We start from the raw sequence: 24,439 nt of genomic DNA on the forward strand, positions 1-24,439 counted from the left end.
TTCTTTACTTTTTTTTTTCAAACAAATGACTGAATTTGGACAAAAGTTATAGGTTTCTACTTCAATAAAATACTTTAATAGCAAAATAAAATGACAAATAGTAATGGGAAAGCAAAAAATAATTGACAGCAAATCAATCCATAACTTTTGAAAAAGAGTTGAAAAATTCTAATACAAAAATAAAATTTCAAGATGTAATCTTAAGTATCAATACGTTGGATCTCCGCTCAGAGTTTTGTTGGAGAACAAACAGCATCATGAAGGGACCAGCAGATCAGCTCAGGGAGAATGCACTAAAGCCACATTTTTACAGTTTTTCCTCCTCTAGTTTAGATATAAATACTCCTTCCTACTCCAAACACGGCAACTAAAAACTTCTACATTGAAAAACTCGCATTCCTGATAGAAAATGAAGTCTAATGATTCAATCTGGGTTATTTAGAAGATGATTTTTGAATGTTTCAACTATATTATCATCAAATGTGGGATTTCATTCACTGCTTTCCTGCTGTCCTTCATGACGTCTCTGACGTGTCGTTTGAACAGATGTGTCTTCAGGAACCAAAGCCTCGTACCTGCCAGCAGCAGCCATGAAGACGTATCCCACAGCAGACGCAGCGTTTGCCCCCCACCAGCCGGAGTCAAAGGTCAGACAAAGGTTCTGCCTTGTGTTTACTTAGAAATTATTCCAGTTTGCGCTGAACGTCTGAATATGTGATTTAACAGGTTTTAAAGTCATAAAGGAACATCTGTTACTTTCTTTGACCAAGAAAAGGACCCGTTTTCTTGGAATGTTTAAATCATTGTTTTTCCTCCCGTTTATATTATTGGATGTCGTTTTATGTTTTCATGTTTCTTAAAATACTTTTTGCTTTTGTGTGAACAGACTGTGTTTCAAACATTTTTTTCTTGTTAATATCCTCTGGGAGGCAACAACACTGAGCTTGTTGAATTTCACGGTCTTTTGTTTTTCCCGTGTTGAAAAGGATCACGAATTTAAGATTCTTAGCAGTGAAATATAAACTTAAAGAAAATGCTCCACTGAGATTAAAACCAAATGTTAAGAGTGGGAACCACTCTGACCTGGTGGTTTTATAAAAATGCCTTTTTTTTTTACTTGAGATGTTTTTTCTTCCCCTTTACTGCAAAAATTAACTCAAATAAATTTTTTCAGCGTGAGATTATGTAACTGCTAGAACATAAATTTCTGCTCTTTTTTTTTAGCAGTGCTGAGGTTTTATTTCACACCTCCAGTGTTTGTTATTCAGTCACATTATTTCTGCTTCAAGTGACTTTAATCGACTCTTGCATTAACTAAATGCAAGAGAAAAGTTGGCTAACTTTTTCTCTATTCCACACGATTGAAGTCTCTTCAGAACGAACAAAACAAATCCTTCATAGTTTCATGATAAACAAAACTGAAAGTTGCGCTTAAAATAAGCACCAGTTCAAAATTAAAATTGTTAATTACCCTCTGAACCTCCTCTGGGTTGCTCCAGTCCCTGCTAATCATTTTGTAAGGACATCATATTCCTAAGCTGAATGACAGAAAGGTCAGCAGACATGAAAGTAAGTCACGACATTTTATACGCCTCCGTATTATTATTCCCTGGGAACAGAGCTGCAGAGGCACGCCTCGCAGTTAGCCGGTCTCTCCTCTAAAACAGGAAACCGGGAAACAGCATCTGTTGACGGACGTCCATCACGCAGGCAGACGTCTCGAAAAGCACGCAGCGGATGATAAGTGAGGTGAAAGGAGCCAAAAATTACCCCGGGTGACTTGCAGACAGGCTGAATTGGAGCACAGCATGAAGCTGTCCGCAGTGTGTGAACTGGAACAGGCACGCAATGATGTGTGTGTGTTTTATTTTGACAAAAACACACACATGCACAGTTCGGTGCAGCAAATTCATTCATCACTTTTTGTGATGTGAAACATTACTAAATTTATTGTTTATTTATAAAAACGTATTTTCACTCTTCTTTAGTTCGAGCTATTGTACCCGGTGGATAATTTGTGCAGAAAATACAAAAAAGTGTTGTTTTTTTTCAAACTTTTTGCATGGGTACAAGCAAATAATGAGAATTTAATTTAACCATTTAATATGTTTTTAAATATCAACTGAACTTCTTGTTTCTACCATGTTGGTTGTGGTCACTTTTGTTAGAGGAGATGGGGCAAAATTTCATCCAAGGGTGTAATGAGTTAAAAAAAAAAAAAAATCTCTGTTGGTTTCATGCCAAACAGGTTTTCTGTTGATTATTTGCATGTGAGTTCAGTAGGGATTGAACCTGCTGTGTTGTGCAGAGTTAAACCTGGCAGAATGTGTCCCTATCAATACTGGGTAACGACGTTTCATATAATGCAACGCAGGCGTCTGACCAGACCTGGCTATGATTTAATGCAAACACAATGCACTGAAAAACCAAACAAAACAAAAACACTTGGACTTCCACTGCATTTGTTTTGCATCAAATCTAGTCATATTCAGTCATTTTGAGTGTAGTTTGTCAGTAAATTTTTAAAAATAACTCAACATAATGTTTAAATATATTTAACTGGATGAAAACAATAGTAATACCTGAAGTAAAAAAAAAGAGAGACTTGCCAAATGCTTTGCATGAGCTGTAAAGTCCTAAAAATAAATAAGTAAACGACTTTCTAAATCTGACCTACAATCAGATTCAACCTTATTCAAATTAACATAACCACAGCGTCCTTTTTTATTAATCCTTTACTTCTTTGACAAAACCGCAGCATCCTGTGACCTGATATATCATCTTACTGATTTTTTTTTTTTTTTTTTTTTTTAATTCACAAAAGATTTTACTGTATCAGTGTAAAAATATTTACAAGCGGCGCTTCAAGAGCTAATGTTAGTCCCAATAAAAACACACACCTGTCTGAGCCGGACATGTGCAGGTTTTATAGTGTAGAAAGCCGTGCTCTGAACAAAGAGCTCACACACATACAACATTGTCAAATATGTGCATCAAACTTTAAGGCTAATCTCTATTTTTTATGGCGCAAACAAAGTTTCTGCCACGTCTGCCCTGACATTCAAGAACACGGCTGACGTGTCTTCTTTCTGCAGAGTCTGTGGGTCTGCGGCGAAGTAACACAGTAGCTTTGTTGCTTCCTGCAAAAAGAACAGCGATAAACACTGGATTACAGCTAACCACTGTTTGGAAGAGCAACCTGGAGGCCTGTGGGTCGCACCCTCGTCCCGCAGTATAAAGTTTCAGAGCAGCGAGGGGCTGGTAAAGAGATCCGAGGAGCTGGCATGAGAGCTGTGTGTGTAGGAACGCAAAGGAGAGAAACTGTAAAACCGAAGAGACTTTCTCCCTTCATCAAGCAACATGCTGGAGGCCGCTTCAGGCAAAGAAACCAGAACATCCCGGGGAGACGTTTCAGCTGGTTTTTTACGAAGCAAAATGGCTTTAAAGGAAAAAAAAAAATCAAGAAAGTTATGTGTGAGGATGTTGCTGCAGTCTAAACCAGGGGTGTCCGAAGGGCGTCTCTGGAGCCGTTTTGTGCGGCCCGTGACTGCAGTTTAACAATAATCCATTTTTATTTGTAATCAAGGCAAATAAAAATTACCAACAAGTTAAAATCTTTATATGATGAAAATAATTAGGAATACAAAGTAATTGTTGTTAAATAATCATGTTTTTTTTCCATTTCTTTTTAATTTCGTGGTAAATATAACCTTTATTCCACCCAAATCTGCTTTAAATCATTTCACTAAACTTGGCTAAATATGCTCAAAGAGAGAGATTCTGGTAAAACAAAAATATAAACGTCCAGTCAAACCAAAGTGAATTTGCTAACTGAATAGCTTTCTTTTAGTGAAATTGTGCAAAACCCTTTTTGAGTTTTGGATCTACAATAATTCACAGGTATTTTTCTGACTGCTTTATTTGGTTTTACCCCCCAGTCGGTCGTAGCTGGTGGCTGATCACACTGGGTTTTCCTGGAGCTTTTCCTCCAGTAAAACCCAGCTTCAGTATGAAGCTGAAACTCTTCCATCGATTTGAACAACAAACTGAACTTCACTGCATCGTTTGTTAACTACGATCAAATTGAAATGTATGAACTAGACTTGGAGTCTGTCTGTAAAAAAAAAAAATGCTTTACAAGTTGTATTCCTCTGGCCTGTGTTGCATAAAGTTTGGCTACTGCTAGCTTAAGCAAAACCACAAAAAGTGGTGAAAGAAGGTTTCGGAAACAGCTAACAGCTTAGCACACCGGAGCAGGTAAATATTTAATGGCTGTATTGTTGGTTTCAGTTGCTTCTCAGGAGGCCATGAAAGCGATGGAGCAAGAAGCAACGCGGCTTAACCGTAATGGTTTACGGTTTATGGGAGCAGCTACTGTTTAAATGCTAAATCAACAAACGCTGTAGTTGCTCTGATCAAACTCCTGCAGCTTATCAAGACTTTTGTTCTCTCTTTTATGCCTAAGCAACCTATTCCTGGATGTGTTTATTGAGCTCAGCTTGTACTGACCTTTGTGTTTTCTGCTGCCGGGGCAGAGCTGGCGAGCGCCGCTAATAGAATTATCACTCGTTCATCCGATGCCGTTAATATCCTGACAGGTTCAGCCGGCCAGGAAACGGACTTTCAATAATCTTAGGTCGTCCGTTCGACCTTTTGGTGGAAGCCCAAATGACAATATTGTCAACTTTTGAGCTTTTAAATCATAAAAAGATGTTGGTGTTGTTTAATGAGCAAAAAACAAAAAAACAATTCTGTACTGAGTTTGTCGGGTTTTCAACAGCAGCTGGATAACATCAAACCGAGTCAAAGGCAGCGCTCCGACATCATGGATGACTTTTGAGAGAACAAGGGTGTCCTTATGCTCCCATTGGACTCTCCACACTTGAGCAGAGTAAAGTCTGTGTTATTGTTGGGTATTCCTTGAACAAATTCCCTGTAAAACCCGAGACCCTGGCGTCCGACCCAAAGTGGGATTAAGACCACCGCCTGTCCCACACATGGAGCTGTCTGTCAGACGGCGGGCAGCAGGGGGAGCCGAGGAAACTGCAGCCGCACAACGGCTACGGAAACGAGGCAGATTTATGTGACGAGCTCAACGGCGGATGCTTATCACAGTATTTGTAGTTTCAGCGTTGCAGAATTTATTGGGTAGAAGACGAGGCATTTAGTGACGCCTTTAAAAACTCTGAAATAGTGTTTGTTGGCTATGAAAGCAGCTAAAGGCTAAAGGGCTCCTAACGTTGTAGTATTGGGTAATGAGAACATGGAAATATGCCGTAATTTTCAGCTTTTGTCCCGTAATGTGACATTTAGTAATAAACACAAACAAAATTCTTGAAAGCAAATGTTTTCATGTCTTACCTTCCTGATGAAAGTGCAAATAGTATAGAAACAACTGAGGCATAAGACCTCATACGGCTTGAAACCAAAAGGTCTCACGCGGTTGGTGTGTAACTGAAGGTGTATTTCTGTAAAAAGAAACCTTTTGATTTCCTGTATTTGTTCTCTGTTCATGTCGGAGGCAGCGCAGATACACAGTGGGCTGCGAAATATCATGAAATAACCACAAACCTCAAAGCGTTTCATTAAGACTTCATGTGGTGTAATAATAAATATTTGTTATTATTATCTGGCCCCAATTAACTGTATTTGGACAGTGATTAGCTATATATATATATATATATATATATATTCCTGATCTTCAAGTAGTTTTATTTTGTCAAGTCTCAAAGAGTTGAGTAAGCTTTTTGTTGCTGCATTAAACTGAAGGAAGAAAAGGGGGGGAGTGGGAACTACTTCCCAGGGTGCTTAGCGGCAAGTTTTAGAATTTGTAACTAATGAAAACATTAAATTTTTTCTCTCGTACTCCCTTTAGTTATAATGTGATCTTTTGTTGTTTTTTTTTTTGCCACCTCCACATTTACAAAAAAATACCAATTTCCAAAAACGTTCAATAAACGACCAGCCACTCCTCTGTAACGCCCACAGCTAACAGCTGCTGTTGTCAACTGATTTTCTCACCTGAGCTGTGGGTTTCTGCAGCTCCTCCAGAGTCTCCCTCGGCTGTGTGTCTTGGTTAACGCTCTCCTTTCCCCCGCCGGTCCATAGGTGAACCGCCGTGCCTCGGTAGGTTTGCAGCCAAGTGTCAAATGTGAGAAATGTCTGGGTCCCGTCAACTGACAACTCTCTAAATCCAAACAAGAAACCTTCATTATCGCCACAGCGCTGCTGCCAGGGGGGGCTAATAATAAATGGGATCATGCGGTTTAATGTTGCACATAGTTAGACAGCCAGGTTTTCCACACTATGCTTGACTTTTAAATCCTGCATTTTATGCAGACATTAGGTGAGGCCGCTGTCTGAAACTAAGACGGCTTCAAAGGGCCTTGAAACTCCAGGGACCAAAGTCAAAATGAGAGACGACTTTAATAAGACAAGGAACTTTTCCATTACATGGACAGAGTAGATTCACTGGCTGTTCCCTATTATTATTATGAGGCAGAGCAAACTTAACATTCTTCTGTGTATAATGCCCAAGAGTTGCAATAAATCCTGTAAAAACTCTCGTCTGTATAACGTGTGTTTAGCTACCTCGAAAACTGGGAACGTAGCTCTGTTAAACGTGTAGGACTTTATTTGCTGATGCTCGTCGGATTTGAGTGTTGGACACACGCCTGCCTGTTTTGTGCTTGTAGCCGTTTCCACCCAGGAAGACCTCGGCCGGCCGCGTCGTTCACATCTGCAACCTGCCCGAGGGCAGCTGCACGGAGAACGACGTCATCAACCTGGGAATACCGTTCGGGAAGGTCACCAACTACATCCTGATGCGCTCAACCCATCAGGTACAACATTTACTCACTCTGTAGTCACAGTTCTTCATCTGTGCGGCTCAGATTCAGTGCAGCTCCTTCAGCTAATTCCAGTTAATGCTCTGAAATTATCCATACGAAGTACCAAATTTTCTTCTCCTCATAATAATCTCAGATGAAGGGAAATCTGGGTTAAGCCAAGCTTTTAGTCTTGAGAAGTAGAATGAGATGTTGGATAAATAAGTAACAATCAATCATTTAACCCTGACTGAAAATCATCCTGTGATTTTCAGATTAAAAGAAGGCACATTTATTTTAAATATGTACTAGAGATTCTTCCTCCCCAGAGCAAACTCTTTGAAGACCTACAACAACATTTAATTTTCCTTTTTGGGTCAACGCAGCGTTTTTGGAATTGAACTGAATAATTAACCCTTTGTGGGACCGTGTCTCATTGTAAAACGTCTAGAGAATCAAGGTTAAAGTTTCGGTGCAGCTGTCAGCAGGCGTTTGTTAACCGAGGAGGTGGTGAGCATAGCTTTCTTTCTGCAGCTCGCCTCCAAGGTCCCAGTTGTTGCAGCAACTTTAATTGCCATGTCCTCCCAGTCATAATATAGTAGTGCAGCTTGGGCCAAAAACTTGATTAAGAAGTAAAATATTTATGAAATTATGTCAACACTTTTCAGATGACTTTTTTTTTTTTTCCAAAAATTATTTTTGGATTCGTTTTTTCATGCTTTTTTTTTTTGTCGCTCTTGAAAGTTTTACACTGTTTTCTTAAGGAAACCGTGGAACATATTTAAATAACTTCCAGCTTTATAATGGTCACTTTGAAACCGTAACTATTTAAAATGTTGCTGTGCTTTGATGTACTACCAGATTGTCACTCTCGATGTTAATTTTTTTTTTTTTAATGGAAGCTCTCTCTGCTCCTTCACTAGGCCTTTCTGGAGATGGCGTATGTAGAGGCTGCTCAGGCCATGGTTCAATACTATCAACTGACTCCGGCCACGATTAACAGTCAGAAACTCCTCATTCGGATGTCTAAGAGGTACAAGGAGCTGCAGCTCAAGGTAAAATAACGACAAAGAAGCAACCAACACTCAGGATGTGCTAGTCAGCCACTAAGCCTGGATATTTTCTTTCTTTCCAGAAACCTGGTAAAGATGTTCAGTCAATCATCCAGGATATTACCTCACAGCGGGAAAGGGACAAAATGCAAGAACTTGAACAGTAAGGGAACTGTTGCGTCCTAGTCCCTAAATGTTTAAAAAAGTAAAACATTTACAGAGATGCGTTTCTCTTTATTGTTTCTTGTCAGCTACCTTCCAGACAGAGCGCGGTCTCGCAGCCCCATCAGCCGCTCCCTGAGTCCTCATTCCCACAGTCCCAGTTTCACGTCGTGCAGCTCTGCCCACAGCCCCCCGGCGGCTCCGTGCCGGGGTCAGGACAGGGGGAGCAACGGCCTGAGCCCTCACCGGGGCTCCAGAGACTGGCCGCCGCACCTGAGACGAGGGGAGGACGAGAGGGAGCGTGACGGTCCCTGGAGGAACGGCAGCGGCGGCATGGATGACAGTCGACCCAACGGGAGGACGGCCGATCGACGGAAGAGCTACCACAAACACTTGGGTCACTTGAGGTCAGCAGACGAACGCGGAAGCGGCGAAGCGACAACAACAAGGAGCAGCAGAGACTGGCACCCGCGGGACAGCCCCCTGGGCTCGTCTTTCAACTCCTACAGGAGCATGGACGAAGATTTCAGCAGGACATCTCACTATCGGCATGACGCAAAGCCGAGGAGGAGGGACGGCGACCACCCCGTCCGGTCGAGGCACTCTGAGTTTGAGACGACGGACGAGCCGCGGTGTCGAACGCCGGAGGACAAGAGGCGGAGCAAAAACCCGAGCAGGAGGCACGTGGAGAAACAGGAGAGAGAAGCTGCTCCCAAAAACACTGTGAGTACTTTTTGCTTCTGCATCCCCGGAAAATTACATCCATCTCGTCTTTTGACCAATAAAATGTCTGCTCCTTTCAGGACACCGCGGCCAAAGAAAAATCTGCTCTGCCACAACAAAGCAACAAGTCAAGAGAGGCGGCTGAAAATGACAAGGACAGAGAAACTGTGAGTAAATAATCAGGATTTTCAAACTATTTATAGGCAAGATTATTGATCTGGTATGTGCTTCAAACCTAATTACTTGAATTGGCTAAGACATGCATAAATTGTCATAAATATGTTCATCATGAGTGGTTTACTGTTAGAACAATACCTTAATAGAATTACTAAAGGTAATTTTATTCAGAATTTACAATTATACATACATACATACATATTATATAATTAATAAATTATAATTAAGAAAATATTTTGTAGTAATGGTCTGAAACATCAGTGGTATTGACATCAAAAACATATGTGAACACAAACTAATGTATATGTTCTTCTTTATATCTAAATTTTATTATTATTAAATGTATTATTATATAAAACATTTTCTAACTGTGTCTATATGGATCTATATATATTTTGTTTCTTTTTTACCTGTTAAGGGGAGTAATATGCTTTTTTTTTTTCTTTTTATGGCTCAAAATGAAGCAATAAAAGTAAAAAAAAAACAACAAAACGAATCGTGGAACAAAGTTCAAAATGTATTTTTAACAACTCAAACTTTGAAACATCTATACAAAACTTGAAACGTGTCAGTTTCATGACAGTAAACGGTAGACGACTATCTGTATTCGACATTCAGTCGTATCAAATGAGTCCGTATTTCAAACGTCTGCAGCTTTAGGTCAAACGTGTCTGCGTCTAGTTGTGTGTTTGTGAAACGTTTCCTTCATCCGTGTCATCAGGAGAACGTGCTGGAAAGTGCCGAGGACACGGATGAAGAATGTTGGTATCCCAGAAACATGGAGGAGCTGGTCACGGTGGATGAAGTGGGAGGGGAGGACGACTGCATCCTCGAGCCAGATCTCTCCGAGCTTGAGGAGTTTACTTCCTGTCGCAAAGAGCCGACCGCGGAGCAGTCGCAGCAGAAGCACACGTCTCCATCGACTCCAGCAGTGGAGGAGCACAAAGAATCCGGCGAGAAACCCAAACGGGAGGACTCAGTTGAGGAGGCGAGGGGCGAGGCGTCAGCGTCCGAAGCTGAGAAAGCAGAGGATCAAATCGCCGCACCAAGTACTGAAACCGAGAAAGTGAATTTAGAGACGACAGAGCAAAAAGTGTCAGACATCAGTGGCTTCCCCAGTGAGGAGTTCAAAGCAGCGCTGGAGGAGACGTGCTTGGAGAGCGTCAAGCTTCCCAACAACACGGCGCCGGACGAGCCAATGGAAAATCATGTCTGTTTGTTAGAGGACGGCAGAAGTCAAGAAGAAACTCGGACTCCAGATAAAATCCATCTGGAAGTTCAGCTGAAGGACGTCAGTCTGAAAAGAGGTATTTCCCTATAATATGTGTGGTTTTTTTTTATCTTCTCTAAAGGTAACTTTCAAAAATATGTCACATTGATTAGCATTTTTCATTTTCCGTAATCACGCAGCAGCATGTTTTATACCTATTAGAGCCCAAGAGACACTTAACCAATAAAAGTTAAATGTCACTAAGCAAGTTTTACATTGCGAGTGGATCGAAGACCTTTCCAAAAATAGTAATTGAACCGTAGCACTGAGCATTCTGGGTAAATACAAACAAAACAAACGCAAGAATCTAGTGCTAGCGGGAGAAATGGCTCGTTGTGTTTTCTTGAAAACTTGAAAAGAAATCCAACAGCCATGAAAATCTGACACTACTCCATTTTTGTTTTCGTTTTGTAAAGAAGGAAGTTGAGCTCAGTGTCTTCTTCGGTTTTTGTGAAGTTTCCTTCTGTGGTTCTCGATGCAGCGCCACCACAGGCGAGGAGGTTAAGCAAGTTTTTAAATTGGTTTAGATGGTTTGACAATGTGACAGCGAACCTGGAAAATGGAACAAATGTAGCAGAATCTACCGGACCGTCAGGTGTGAAAACATCCTTAAAGTTCTGCTTTTGGGTTTTGGGGGTTTTGCTCTGACATGTTTGAGCAGTTGATTAACAGCTTGTTTATATTCAAATGTATTTTTTAATAATTTGCCTCCACATTTTGAAGCTCAACTTGCATCTCGTTTCTGATTGAGGATTCCACATTTTCTCCATTGACTCAGATTTTAATCAGGAGTCTTTACATTAGAGACTGTTTCTGTACTATGAACCACTGTGGTTTAGAGAAAATCCTAACAAAATAAATATTTAAAAAAAAATCACCCTATGTGCCCAGTTCTTCCCCCCCAAATATAATTGAACTACTGAAAAATGAACTGTTCAAATAACAAAACTTACTGACGTTTACATCAATAATAAGTGTATGTAAAACCAGAAAACAAATTTGTACCATTTACTATTTTGTTTCTTTTGAGAGGGAAAAAAAATCCAAAGGGAACAAAACACTATGAATAAGTAAATTTAACGACTTTCTTATTGCTGAAATGTCTTTGACAGAGATCGAAGCCCCCTCGTCATCTCTAGAGCAGGACAAAGCTGTCAGTGAACACAGCATTCCTCTCGGTAAGCACATTACACTTCAACATAGTCACTAAAACTTTATTAACATCATAAAACATTGCAAACTGTTGCCACGTGGCCAGTTCTATGACGCAGCCTCAGCAGCAGCTAAATCAGTCCTGTTTCATATTTCAGAGGCTGGATTATAGATGCTTAATGTCTCCCACCCAAAACTCTTCTCAGGTGTTTGAGAATCTGACTCGATCTTCACAAAATGTCACTTTATTTGTCACATTTCCAGCTGTTTTAAACTTTTGAACACTTATCTGACTACAAAGATGGGACGTTTTTTTTTTTTTCTCGAAGAATCTCCCTTACATAAGTGGCATGTTCTCTTGTCTTTTCCATTTTGAAGAGCAGCTGATTAAAAAGGTTGTATGTGTAACGTCACTTTTACATCCCAGGAGAACAAAATGTCACAAATGACTAATTAAGAGTTCAATAAAACACTTAAAGTAACTTGGTAGGTGACATGGGAAATGGAAAAAAAATTTAAGCTACACTTATTTTACAGAAATCTTCAGGGGGTGTCAATAGTTATGGCACTGGTGATTTGTTTTTTCTGCTATGCAATGTTTTTCACCTCCAAGCAATTAGATTCCGATTGAATGTGTCCATAACAAATTTAAGTGAGATCATGCTACTTCTTTGAAAACAAGGATTATTAAAGGCTTTTTCACACGTTTATAAGGAGAGTTAATATGAATGACTTGGTAAAAACTGAAAAATTGATAAGAATTACAAGAAAACAAACACGAAAACAATAATTTGATCTATAAAATTTAGCCTGTCAGAGATCATCATATTAAATATTTTACTCTAGTTCAGTGCAAAGTCACGCCACCTTTAGGGACGGAGACCGACAGCAGCATCCCTTTAACAGAACAGTAATGGACGGGTGACTTATTTCTGCTGAAACAACTTTTTAAAATAATAAATCATACAAGCACGTTAGACCTGATTGTTGAAGACTGCACAACAATACTTTTTAAAATGTTGTTGTCACAAACATCACGCAAGGAGAGTGACAAAAAAGAAAAGTTTTGGCAAGTCCTTTGTGAGGTTCCCCGCTTTTCCTGGCCGAGACCCATGTGTTGTTCTGGTTCTGGGTGGTGTTGGACTGTTGGTGCTCTCTCTCTCTCTCTCTCTGTCTCTCTCTCTCTCTCTCTCTCTCTGACAGGAGTGGAGTTCATTGAGCCAAGAACAGGTTTCTACTGCAAACTGTGTGGCTTGTTCTACAGCAGCGAGGACACTGCAAAAACCACTCACTGCCGCAGCACTGTACACTACAGAAACCTGCAGGTACATATCTCAAACGGCAACTATATATATATATATATATATATATATATATAAACATTGTTACCAAAAACATTAACATGCTTTTGTTAACAAGGACATTAACAAAAGCTTGTTAATGTCCTTGTTGGTTCTGTTGAACCTGTTTGGTTTAACAGAACCAAACCTTCATCAGTCAGATTTTAAAACTATAAAATCCAGGGCTGTGTGATGTAGTGCAAATGCTATGCTATTGTGGTGAACAAATGCTGGAATTTGAAGTTTAGTCATATGATTTTATTTTCACAGAAATACCTGTCCCAGCTGGCAGAGAACGGCCTGTCGAGCGCGCTGGGTGAACCCTCCGCGGCGCACTGACACCAGCTTGACCCTTGACCTCCAACAGACAGAACACAGCAGGGGGAAGATCTGTGAACATGTGGAGATTGTGTAGAGCTTCAGAAAGAAGACGGAGGAAAAAAACAACATAGATAATGTGACAAACAGAAGCTTGAATTTATGTTTTTGGACTGTTGTGGTAGTTTTTTTATGTTTAAATTAAACTAAAATGTCTTGAACTCTTCAGTTTTGTACATACTTGAGGTGAATTGTAAAGGAGGTTTACACGGTGGACTGCTTTTAATGACGGTCTTCCCAGAGTTCTTATGCAAGGTTTTCTGGAAAAAAAAAACAAAAAAACAATATATATATTTATTGATTTTTGTTTTGCTGCAAGAAGTTCATCTGGAAATATGCTATTTTCTGTTTTAAGTTAAATCTATTTATTTGCATATTTAAATAAAACAGTTGTGTAAGGCTTTTGGCAGATATTTTCTGGTCGCGATGGTTAAAACGGCCGTGACACGGAGCTGATGACCCGGAGCTGATGACCCGGGTTTGGATCGGGACGTCCTTAGAGTGACCTCTAAGCCAGAAGCAGGTTTGTAGTAAACGTCCATATTTGGTGTGTTGGCTTTGTTTCTTTGTTATAAGTGCCATGCAACGTCTGTCCAAATCAAATTGTTTCTTAAGATTATTTGCATTTTGTCCATTTATTTGTGTTACAGCCTGAGCTCTCAGGGGCAAAATGTTTTTTTTTTCTCTCAGTTAAAAGAACAGTAGAACACGGTCTCAGGCTTGTTATACTTATCAAAACCAGTTTATTGTATAAATAACATTTAAATATTTACATCTATGGCTTAAATTGAATATGGCTGACTGCAAATCTTTCAGGTAAACTCACATCACTGTAGTTTCCAATGATGAAATTATGGAAATGTTTTATCTTTTCAATAGATTTTTGCTAAAATATTTGCTTCCTAAGACAATCCCAGACTAATGTGCCATATCATATGTCTGCAGCAGCTCAAGCATTAAACTTGACCATGCATTTTTTTTTTTTTTTTTAGTGTTAATGTTCTGTAACAAGAGTATCAAGCCAGAATCTGTTATTCTCTGGATGCGGATCTTGTGAAATCGGTAATAGTATTGTTTACAGTGACTGTTTCCACACATTGGGATGCAAAAAGAAAACATTGCAAATGTCTAAAACTATGTCAGCCATTATAAAATGCAAACAATCTAATAAATCCCATCACATGGCTTCTGGTTTTGTATTTGATATCCCTAAAAAAACAACGTTGCAACCAGTTTCCTTCAGAATGAGTAAATCGAGTCCAATTCTGTGTCATTTAAACTAAGTATAACTAGAGCTTTTGTTGTAAGGTCTCTGAATTATACTTAATACATGTCACTGTTCAGACTTTTATTTGTGAATAATTGAAAGCAAATGCATTCGTTTCCTTCCAATTGAAAATAATGCTCTACTTTTTTCTGCTCCGTCATGTCTTTTACTGTTTGTTTTTAGTTTTGTTGTGCAACGACAGCATAATAGTTAATCCAATGCAGATTTAATATAAATCTTAATATCTCCCTGTCCATGTGAGCTTCCTCACTTTTATTTTTGTCAACAGGAGCTTGTGTGTTAGTTCTAATTTTCTAGAAATTTCCAGATTGTTCCAGAAATGCTCCTGGGATTACATCCATGTGGACAAGGCGATCAATGATTCAGACATTTATAAACACAACCTACACTGACAGTATTATAATCATAGGCTGAAATATTCGCACCGTCTTGGTAAAACTATGAATCTACAAGATTTTTTTTTATATTAAATTGTTTTCCTTGCTTGAACACCAGCTGAAAAGTATTTACGTGTAAGTGTAGTGTCGTGTGTTGCACAAAGGCCTTTTGTTTTTCTTAATGTCTTTAAGTCTGCAGGTTTACACTGATTAGAGGTTGCTTTGAATTATGTTATATTTATTCAAAAAAATACATATGTGAATAATTTGTGTATTGTTCTGTCTATTATTGCCTGATATCGGGTTGTTTGTGCTTGTAACCCCATTTTGCATTTAAAAAAAGTTTTATTAGTAGCATAGCTATTTATATCACTATTTTCTATGCAAAAATATGGATTTAGTATCTGTATTAAACGGTGACATCCATATCCAAGATACAACGTACATACCCTGCTGTACGACAGGGGGCAGCACTTCACAGTCAACACGACCTCATGGATCTACATGGAACTTTCTAGAAGGAAATTCTCTGTTGTGCTCTGATTGGCTCTCCTGAAACAGCCCCCTCCTCTGGACCAATCAGATGAGAAAAACACAAGCCTTAAGTGACTGCGTTGCTGGGTAAGCGAAACAAAAACAACAGCGTTCGCGTCAGAGTTTAAAGCTTCAAGGTGCGAAACGGTAGGTGTCTTGCAATCTTGTTATTGAGTAAGACATTTGAGTGGGCACATTTGTACATTTAAAACTTCGACATTGTTAGCTAATGGCTTCGTTCATTTAGCTGCTGACCGTTAGATGTTATCTTTCACTAACGTGTGGGCATCGAGGTAAGATAAGTTAACGACGCAAGAGAACGGTTACTCTTGATGTGTACTGCATTTTGTAGTTATATGGAATGAGTCGCCCTGTTTCCGTCAAATAAACACCAGGGAAATGGATTACAATATTAACATTATCGTTTTAAACCGCGTTAGCCATTGTTTGTCAACAGTACGTCTTTGAATGAAAATGGTTGAGGGGGGGTGACGGGGTGGTGTTGCGACATGTCTGGGCAAACCATCGCTACACGTCTGCAGCCAAATATGTAATTTTTCAGTTATTTTTCCTCCCTTTTTTTGCAGTTATCTTCGGTGATTCTTGTTTTTGCACGGTTCCGCTGCAAAGGCTCTTTTCTACTGTAAACTATGGCAGCTGACTGCGAGGCTTGGCTGAACGCAAACCCTGTTGGTAAGTGTGAAAACTTCAAACGCTTAATCAGCTGGGACCGATATAGGGTAGTGGGACTTTTTTTTTTCTATGTGGAAGTGGGTGATTTTCGTGTTTCCTCTCACTACACCCTGAATTGAGTCAGTTTTTCTACCCGCATTTTTGTAGCTGAGAGCATAGCAAATAAACTAATTTAACCTAAATGCGATGTAGTTATTTTCAGAGATGTTCAAATGAAGTGCGGGTCTGATCAAACGATTTAATTTGAAAGAGCAATTGAAAAAAATTAAGATGGCGTCTAAAAAGCTGTCATTTCTAAACGGCCGTCAACCGAAATATCAACAAATGCATAATTTGTTATTTTTAGATGTAGCAATAAAGCGTTAAATAAACAGCATTTTTGAAGAATGCTTAGATTTTTTTTTTAGAGATTGAAGCAGATGACAGTTAAGATGTCAGCCAAAAGGTCATATTTGTTACTATAGAAACTGACATTTTTCACCATTTAAAAACAGTGGGAGAATATTCTGCAAATACACCATTTATAGAATTTTAAAAATCAAACTTGTTCGGTTTTCAATATAATTATTAATCTGTGTTTTACTGTGTCAATTTCAGAAAATTTATTTATTATTATAACTGATTATATCACAAATAGTAGCAACTTGAGTTTGTGCTCATTTGTCCAATATGTTGATTTCCGGTATATAGATTAAAACATTAAGTACTTTTGATTTGGAACGAAATAATCTTTCACCTTCTAGTTTTGTTGGGTCAAAACGTCAACATCAAATATTATTCCGGACATGTTTTCAGGTAGAAATCTAAAAAGGCAAATGGAAAACTGTCTTTGTGCGGCATGAAAGCACCGACTGATGGTAACAAACGCACACCGACTCGTTCTTCTGTGTCTTAACAGAGGCCGGGGACCTCAGCGACTCCTTCATTTCTGCCGAGGAAGACAATGGGGGATCCGGCGTCTCCAACAAGAACGCCATTAACGAGATCAACGGTAACTGGGTGTCTTCGTCCAGCAACAACATCCACGAGGCTCGCCTGAAGGCAAAGGCCAAGCGGAGGCTGCGGAAAAACTCCTCCAGGGACTCGGGCAGGGGGGACTCCCTCAGTGACAACGGGGAAGTGGTGAGGGGAACCTCCATGGCGCCGACGAGTCCCAAGAGCAAGCTGCTCGACCGAAAGTCCCGCATGGGGAAGGGCAGAGGCCTGCCGAAAAAAGGTGACATGACGACGCTTCCTCAATATTTCTTCTGTCTGTGCTTTCGGCTCCGTCAGGAATCCACCTCTCCCAGTGGGTCGGAGGGACTCACTGCTTCGTGCGGTAGCCCTTCCAGTGCCGATCCATAAACCAATTAGCCGGTTGATCTCGAGCGGCTCAAATCCTTAAAGTGAGCCTCCTTTCGTGTCCCGCGTGCATCCGAGCCTTTCTGGAATTTTCCGCTGCAGGTCTGATGCAGAACCCAGCCAGCATCACTGCAAAAAACACAAAACCTTACCAAGTATTTTTAGTCTAGTTTCTAGTGCAAATTTCTCAGTGTGCTTGAAATAAGACAAAACTAACTGACAAGTAACTTTTCAGTACAACAGAGGAGCTCGTTTTAAGTCAATAATTCATTAAAATGGATGAAAACAATGCTAGTTATATATGAAATAATGTGCCAGTCTAACGAGGCATATTATAATCTGTAACGTGGCAGATTTTTTTCATCAGTATAAAGGAATTTTTGACTTGATATGCGCTCTTATATCTTGCTGAAAAGCTACTTGTTAGTTTTTGTCTTATTTCAAGTTTACTAAGATATTTGTGCTAGAAACTAGACCAAAAATACTTATGATTTTGTGTCGTGTAGCATCAGCTTTATGTTTTTCTGATTGGAACCTGCAGAATTTATTAGTCTACAATTTCTACCTGAGTATGTTTGGCAAAAAATAAATAAAAACATGAATTACTGTCATCCTAGCACATCTAAATGAGTTGCTAAAGAGAGACAACCTCTTGCTCAGAGCAAAACGTTTTGCCTCTCTTTAGTGATGCAACTCATCTAGCCTCTCCTTCAGACTGCAGTTGGGTTTGCCCACTTGCCTTCTTCCCATGGGCCGCAGACTAAAGGGGTATGTCCAGTTTTTCTTGGCACCGAGTCTGTCCTGTCTTGGTTACACAACAGTTCTCTCGCATCAGCGAAGCCGTGCAATTTGAGCTCTGGGCTGTTCTGCATTTGATCTGTATTGCATTTTAGTTGAGGTGAGAGACATTTAGTGTGGGCGTGCTGCTTTCTTGCCTTCTTTTTTTTTTTTAGTAAAACAGACGAGAAAGCAAGCCGTTTTAACACAGAAGTGGGACGGATTCTCAACTAATGTGGGATGAGCTAAATATAGTGCTCTACCCACAAAGTGGGTGGAACTGATGGGGGGTTTAAAGGATGTTTTCAAGCTGCTTTGGTGTTCTTAAACTGTCTGCAATCTGCTGGGGGCTCACCCTTTAATTGTTCTTTGTGTGTTTGTTTATGCCTACACTAAATATGTAGCCTGACCTCCATGTTGGCAGCAACTGCAATGATGCTTGTTTTTGTCTTTTATGTACAGTACTGAACTCGATTGGAAATATGTGTGGTTGTGGCTAGTGCTAACTAGCTGCTAATATACCCTAGCTAGCTAGGGTCTTAAATTTTGTTGTCGCTGGTCTTAAAGTCTTAAATTTGTGCTGGTGGAACCTGCGGAAAATGTTTCGGCTCATGTTTCCGCTGACGACCGTGCGCAAGACACTAAAGCTGCAGTTTCGCACCTTTTTTATTTATTTCCCCCATGTTGAGTTAACATGAGCATATATCAGGGCAGTAACTTTATCTCTGACCTTTTACCTGCAGGTGGAGCAGGAGGAAAGGGCGTGTGGGGAAGATCGGGTGAAGTCTACGAACCGGTGGAGGTGGACAAGAAAGACCCCAACTTTGACGAAGATCAGGTAATTACATTTGCATTTAGGACAATCGTTTAGCGGCGTATTCACTCGGATTTGATCTACGCTTCAAAACGGCAGGGTTTTGGAAGTGTTTACTTTGTAAAATACTATCTGTTTTTGCTGTTCTGCTCACAAGCAACACGAGCTAAAATTATCCAGTTATTTAGTTGTTAACAGGTTTAAAGGTAAAATTTTGAAGTTTGTGGTGTAGATTTGGCATCTGTCCTGCTAACACAAGAAAATGGAAAATAATTGTTCTTTTCTTTTTCAACAGGAAAACTGTGTGTACGAGACTGTGGTGCCTCCGCTGGATGAGAGGGACTTTGAGAAGACGGTCACCCCCATAGTTCAAGAGTACTTTGAACACGGAGATACGAATGAAGTAGCGGTAAGGGCTCCAACATATAGAAGGCATCCTTCCACCGTGTTTTCTTTTGCTGCCTTGAGAGAGTAGCTCAAACTAAATTTCTTTTCCCGTTTGTGTCAGGAACTGCTTGCGGACCTGAACCTGGGCCCCATGCGCAGCGAGGTCCCGTCGCTCGCCGTGTCTCTGGCCCTGGAGGCCAAGGCCAGCCAGCGGGAGCTCACCTCCAGGCTGCTGGTGGACCTGTGCGGAAGCGTTCTCTCCCACAGCGACATGGAGTCCTCTTTCGACAAGCTGCTCAGAGATCTGCCGGATCTGGTCCTGGACACACCTGGAGCGCCTCAAGTGAGTTTCCAAAACCTCCGACCTGAAGCGTGTGTTGGCTAGGGTTGACGTTGTTTGCTTTTTGAAAATGTGTGTGTGTGTGTGTGTGTTTTTAGTGAAGTTTCAAGCAGGGTTTAGTTAATAGAGATCATCCACAGCCATGATGACACATTTTGCTGGACGATACTTTGTCCCAGAAATATAAACAATTTTAAGTAATATATTGACAATTTCATAATAATGGAAGTTTGCTTCCTCAGAGACCAAAACGCATTTAATTATGTACAGAACACGTCACACTGGAACTGGAAGATGTTTTAAATATCCAAAACAAAATGCAACTAAAACGGTGAACGCCACACACAAACCGAAACCACAAATAAAATGGATTCTGACATCTCTGTGGAAAAAATTGCCTTTCAGAGAATATTATTCATCTGAATTGAATTTTTAATTTATCATTCAATTAATCGATTAATTGCGACAGGCGTAAGCAGCCCTCTGAAGCAACCGACTCATATGTGGCGGTGCACAAAAGACAGCCGTACAAATTGAGTTCACAGTTTGCAGCAAGCCATGTTGGGTTAATAATTGTTTGGTGACTATTACTACTTTATGTCCATCCCATGTTACACAATACGCTCTTTTCAAGGTTGCTGGTTTCGTTTCTGAAGGAGGAGTTTTACCTCTGCTGGTGGTTTGGCAGAGGGGAATAACGCTGCGGTTTTTATCTGTTGGCTTGCGAGAGAAGAGCCACTGTGCGTCTGTGAGCTCTTTCCTTTTCAGTCTGCGCACACATGAAATCCTTTGCCATTGTCTATCGTTTCTTGTAAAATGCAAACTCAGCAAAAAAAAAACAAAACAAAAAAAAACATGGCCCACTCCCCTCCTTACACGGTCTGATTTATCTGACCAGTCATCTGCTCTCTCTCTCTCCGTCTCTTGCCCCTGGGTGGGTTCGGTGGGGCTTTATGACTCTGCCCTTCCCCCACACCTCTGCATACACCGCACTTTCACTCGAGGGTTCTCTCAGTTTTGCACGCGCCTCGGTCTGGCCACTGCGCCGCGTTGTAATGTAGCTGCCTACAATGGCAACTTCAGAAGGGACAGGAAAATTATGCTAATTTTCCTGTCAGAGAAACGATGAGCGCATGCTTTGTGGAGGCCAAAACAGCAGAGCCGGCTCTTTCCTTTCCCAAAACCGTGCGGCCCACGCTGCTGTAAACAAAGACGCAATTTTTATTTTTATTTTTTTGCATCCGTCAGTGCAAATTTATTGCCGTTTTTGTGGATGAAGTTTGCGCATTTCTGTGGACGTGTAGGTCTTAAATTTGAGTCAGTGAAACCTGCACAAATTCTGTAATATACTGGAGAGAAAAAACGTTTCAAGAAAGAAATGTTGCAATTTTTATTGCACAAATCTAGCGCTGTTTAACGATGTTAAAATTTACATTCTCCTCATTTATGTTCTCCTTTCAGTTGGTCGGCCAGTTCATCGCTCGGGCTGTTAGCGACCAGATACTGTCCAAAAGCTACATCGACGGCTACAAAGGCAAAGTTGACTGTGAACATGCAAGGTACGCAACGTTTATGGAAGCACTTGTACTTGTTTTCTATTGTCTGTTTACTACTCCATGCTGGAAATGCAACTTAACTTAGCAGATTTTCAGTTGGACTAGCTAAAAATTGACACTCGTAATGGGTTATTTAAATTGTTAAGTAAGATTAAGTGCATCAAAAACGATTGTTGAGCAAATAGCTGAGCAAACTGCAGTATAGATGTGTAAAAATGTACAGTTTTGCGACTGAGACAGTTTGATGGATTGGTGGATATGTTTTTATGAGCCTAAACATGGATATGAATAAATATTTAGTTCAGAAACTTTCAAGTGTTTTTATCCTGTCAGTTTGAAGTATCAGTTAATACACCCTCACGTCCAAAGATTGTCACTTCTGAGTTTAAAAAGTTAGGCTGGCAGTGTGAAACTGGTCTTTTCCAAGAATCGGGACATGGCTCGGGATCCAAGCGTAGCCACTTCCAAAAGTATCCGAACTGAGTTCCAGTTAATAAAATATTAGTAGAAACATTTGAAGAGACTCGATTGACCTGAATTATGGAAATTCCTGCAAACCACACAAATCGACTTGCTTTATCGAATCTGCAGAGCGGCGCTAGATCGAGCAGCCGTGCTGCTGAAGATGAGTATGGGCGGCCTTCGCATCGACAACCACTGGGGGACGGGCGGAGGCCAGCGACCCGTCATACAACTCATCAAAGAGGTAGAGTACAATCTAGTGATTGCACTTCACTAGACAGAGAAGTGTAGTCTTCACTTTCCAGTAAAGTGAAGATTGCCCTTGGAAACATTTGACATTTATTGAAATACAGTATCACAATTACAGGCTTTTATGCAACCAAAACATAAATCATATTTAGCTAAAGCTGAATAAATTTCATTCTGGATCTTCCATTTTCAGATGAACCTGCTGCTGAAGGAGTACATCCTGTCTGGAGACGGCAAAGAGGCAGAGAGATGCCTTCGAGACCTGGAGGTCCCGCATTTCCACCACGAGTTTGTCTACGAGGTACGCGCGGCTCCTCGTCCGTCTCCCTGCTGTAGCAGCTGCTGCGTATTTTCAGTTGCGTTTTTCTGAAAACCTGTGGCGCTTTCGGCAGGCCATCGTGATGGTATTGGAGTCCCGAGGGGAGAAAACATTCAAAATGGTGCTGCAGCTACTCAAGTCACTCTCTCTGTCTTCCATCATCACTGAGGACCAAATGCGAAGGGTAGGGAGCCACCTGCTGTTTGAATCGGGCACTGCAAGTGAAACTCACTCAATCCTGAAGATGATTTTTTTAAATTTCTTTTCTCTTCCAGGGCTATGAACGAGTTTACATGGACATTGATGAGATAAACATCGATGTTCCTCTTGCGTATTTTATCCTGGAGCAATTTGTGGAGAAGAGCTTTCACATGGGAGTCATTGGTGTCAAATTAAGAGATCAGTGTCCGCACCGGTGAGTGCTTTTTAATTTCACACAAATGTCTGCAGAGATCCGACAGTGTTTTTTTTTTTTGTTCCTGCTGTGCTCATCGTCGCTCTCTGTGATCTGTTTGTCAGGAACCGAAAGAGGTTCGTCAGCGAGGGAGACAGCGGAGTTGTGAAATTTGAACGGTACTGATTAGGCCTGTTACTGAGCCAGAATACCTGAAAAGAAGTGGAAGAAAAAAAAAACTTACCTTTTTACTTGCATTTTTTTTTTTTTTTTTTTTAAATGTGAAGTAAAATGTTCTCCCTTCCAACGGTATAATTCTGGGTAAAAAAAAAAGAAAAAAAAAAAGAAAAGCTGCACTTTTGATTTAAACTGAAGTAGACCACTTTACTTCAAAGTGTTTCTATACAAACATTTACATAAGCTATCCCTTAAAGTGCCACACCTCTCAGTGTCAGTCATTCCATGTTGTTTTGTACAGTTTATTTTTTTCTTTTCTGTTTTACTGCTACTCCTTTTGTTTTCCAAAAGCAGTGTTTGTACCAAGATAACTAATTTGTGATAAGAGCTTTATGAATCTGTGGAAGAAATAAAGAAAAAATAAATAAATAAAGGGAGGGTGTTAGTTTAATGTCATAACGGGTGTAAAACTGGCTGCTGTCTTTGCATGCTGTGCTTCACTTCTACACTGTGCTAGAACACATCAAAACAAAAAACATCCATCAGATAACTTATCATAATGGTTTATTTTTGTACTTGGGCAGCAACTTATGGCAAAATTTCTTTTATTGATTAAATAATTATGAAATATTTGTTTTTTTTTCCTATTATTGTCACTATTAAAATAATCACTACATGTTGCACAATTCCTCAGATAAGCTGCCGTTACCAACAAACTTATGAGTCTGCAGCTTTCTTAAAGCGTCTGCTCACTTACCAAAAAAAAAGTATAACTTAAGTTTGTACCACTGATTACAAAAATACTTTCTCGCCAATGTTTGAATCATTGGACTTGTGCTCTTTATCAAAGTTGTGTTTTTTTGTTTTTTTTTGTGTGTGTGTGTGGTTTCAAGTCCTCAACTGGGCATCTGCTGTCCTTGCTCCTTCATTGCCAGTTCCTGCTGCTTGACGGCCTCTTGAGCCTCCATCTGCATCTTCTCCAGTTTCTCCAGGGTGACTGATTTGAGTGGGAGCAGCTTTGGCTTACACAGGACCATGGTTGGGACATCTTCCATGTAGAGCTGTCCTGTAGATGCAGCAAAAAAAAAAAAAGCCCCTGAAAAATAACCTGGATTTATTATTTAGTTGCTAAACATCCATTTCACATGTTTGCTCTATGCTTTATTCTGAAAAGTCATAGAAGTTCCTCACTTATTGTGTTCATTATAGACACGGCAACCCAGAATGTCCAAACATTTTCATGCTATTTTATTGTGATTTTATGTGATCGATCAACGCAATTCAATTCACTATTACATGTCATTTATTACTGTTATTGATGGTCACTTATGATGGTATCAACATTCTACAGCAGGGAAAATATAAAGTAAAATATAACAGAATCTATGTTATGAAATGTCTCACACACTATACACTTGACTAGTCTGAGAACAAAACAATTTAATCTTCATGGGAAGATGGATGGAATTAACACAGGTTAGCCTGTAAGAGGCTGCAAAATATTTGTGACTGCGGTAGAGGTTTAACTTTCAGTGGAAACAAACCCCCACCTTTTTTTTTTTTGTGAAATTTTTGGTAAAAGAAGAAAAAGATTAGCTTTTTCACATTGTTATTTGCAAACAATTTAGAAAAGCTTGTATTTTCCTTTAG

At 40.0% G+C, this 24,439-nt stretch overlaps 2 protein-coding genes across 4 annotated transcripts in view; both read left to right on the forward strand.

Moving 5' to 3' along the window:
• Positions 1-14,266, forward strand: part of rbm20 (RNA binding motif protein 20) — a 60,431-nt gene extending 46,165 nt beyond the window's left edge. For both annotated transcript variants that reach the window (XM_015051373.1, XM_015051365.1), the window contains 10 exons: positions 547-647; positions 6,696-6,842; positions 7,751-7,882; positions 7,963-8,042; positions 8,131-8,764; positions 8,845-8,931; positions 9,663-10,248; positions 11,324-11,389; positions 12,567-12,688; positions 12,974-14,266. In XM_015051373.1, the coding sequence (XP_014906859.1) occupies positions 547-647; positions 6,696-6,842; positions 7,751-7,882; positions 7,963-8,042; positions 8,131-8,764; positions 8,845-8,931; positions 9,663-10,248; positions 11,324-11,389; positions 12,567-12,688; positions 12,974-13,042 (2,024 nt within the window). In that variant the 3' untranslated portion in view covers positions 13,043-14,266. The remainder of the gene's footprint in view (positions 1-546; positions 648-6,695; positions 6,843-7,750; positions 7,883-7,962; positions 8,043-8,130; positions 8,765-8,844; positions 8,932-9,662; positions 10,249-11,323; positions 11,390-12,566; positions 12,689-12,973) is intronic.
• Positions 14,267-15,319: 1,053 nt separating this feature from the next.
• On the forward strand, positions 15,320-23,873 carry pdcd4b (programmed cell death 4b). 2 transcript variants are annotated; one of them, XM_015051391.1, is made up of 13 exons: positions 15,320-15,427; positions 15,868-15,973; positions 16,872-17,189; positions 18,835-18,929; positions 19,201-19,314; positions 19,414-19,635; positions 21,094-21,191; positions 21,780-21,894; positions 22,093-22,200; positions 22,292-22,402; positions 22,494-22,633; positions 22,738-22,791; positions 23,683-23,873. In XM_015051391.1, exons 2-13 carry the CDS (start codon positions 15,931-15,933, stop codon positions 23,747-23,749), a joined length of 1,485 nt encoding a protein of 494 aa, XP_014906877.1. In that variant the 5' UTR covers positions 15,320-15,427; positions 15,868-15,930; the 3' UTR covers positions 23,750-23,873. The 2 variants fall into 2 exon arrangements, with proteins under 2 accessions (XP_014906877.1, XP_014906869.1); XM_015051383.1 differs by having other exon boundaries at positions 15,394-15,417; positions 23,683-23,749.
• The last annotated feature ends 566 nt before the right edge of the window (positions 23,874-24,439 follow it).

Source organism: Poecilia latipinna, unplaced genomic scaffold, assembly GCF_001443285.1.
Source record: "Poecilia latipinna isolate Pla-1442-1.1 unplaced genomic scaffold, P_latipinna-1.0 Scaffold51, whole genome shotgun sequence".
Classification (NCBI taxonomy): Eukaryota; Metazoa; Chordata; class Actinopteri; order Cyprinodontiformes; family Poeciliidae; genus Poecilia; species Poecilia latipinna.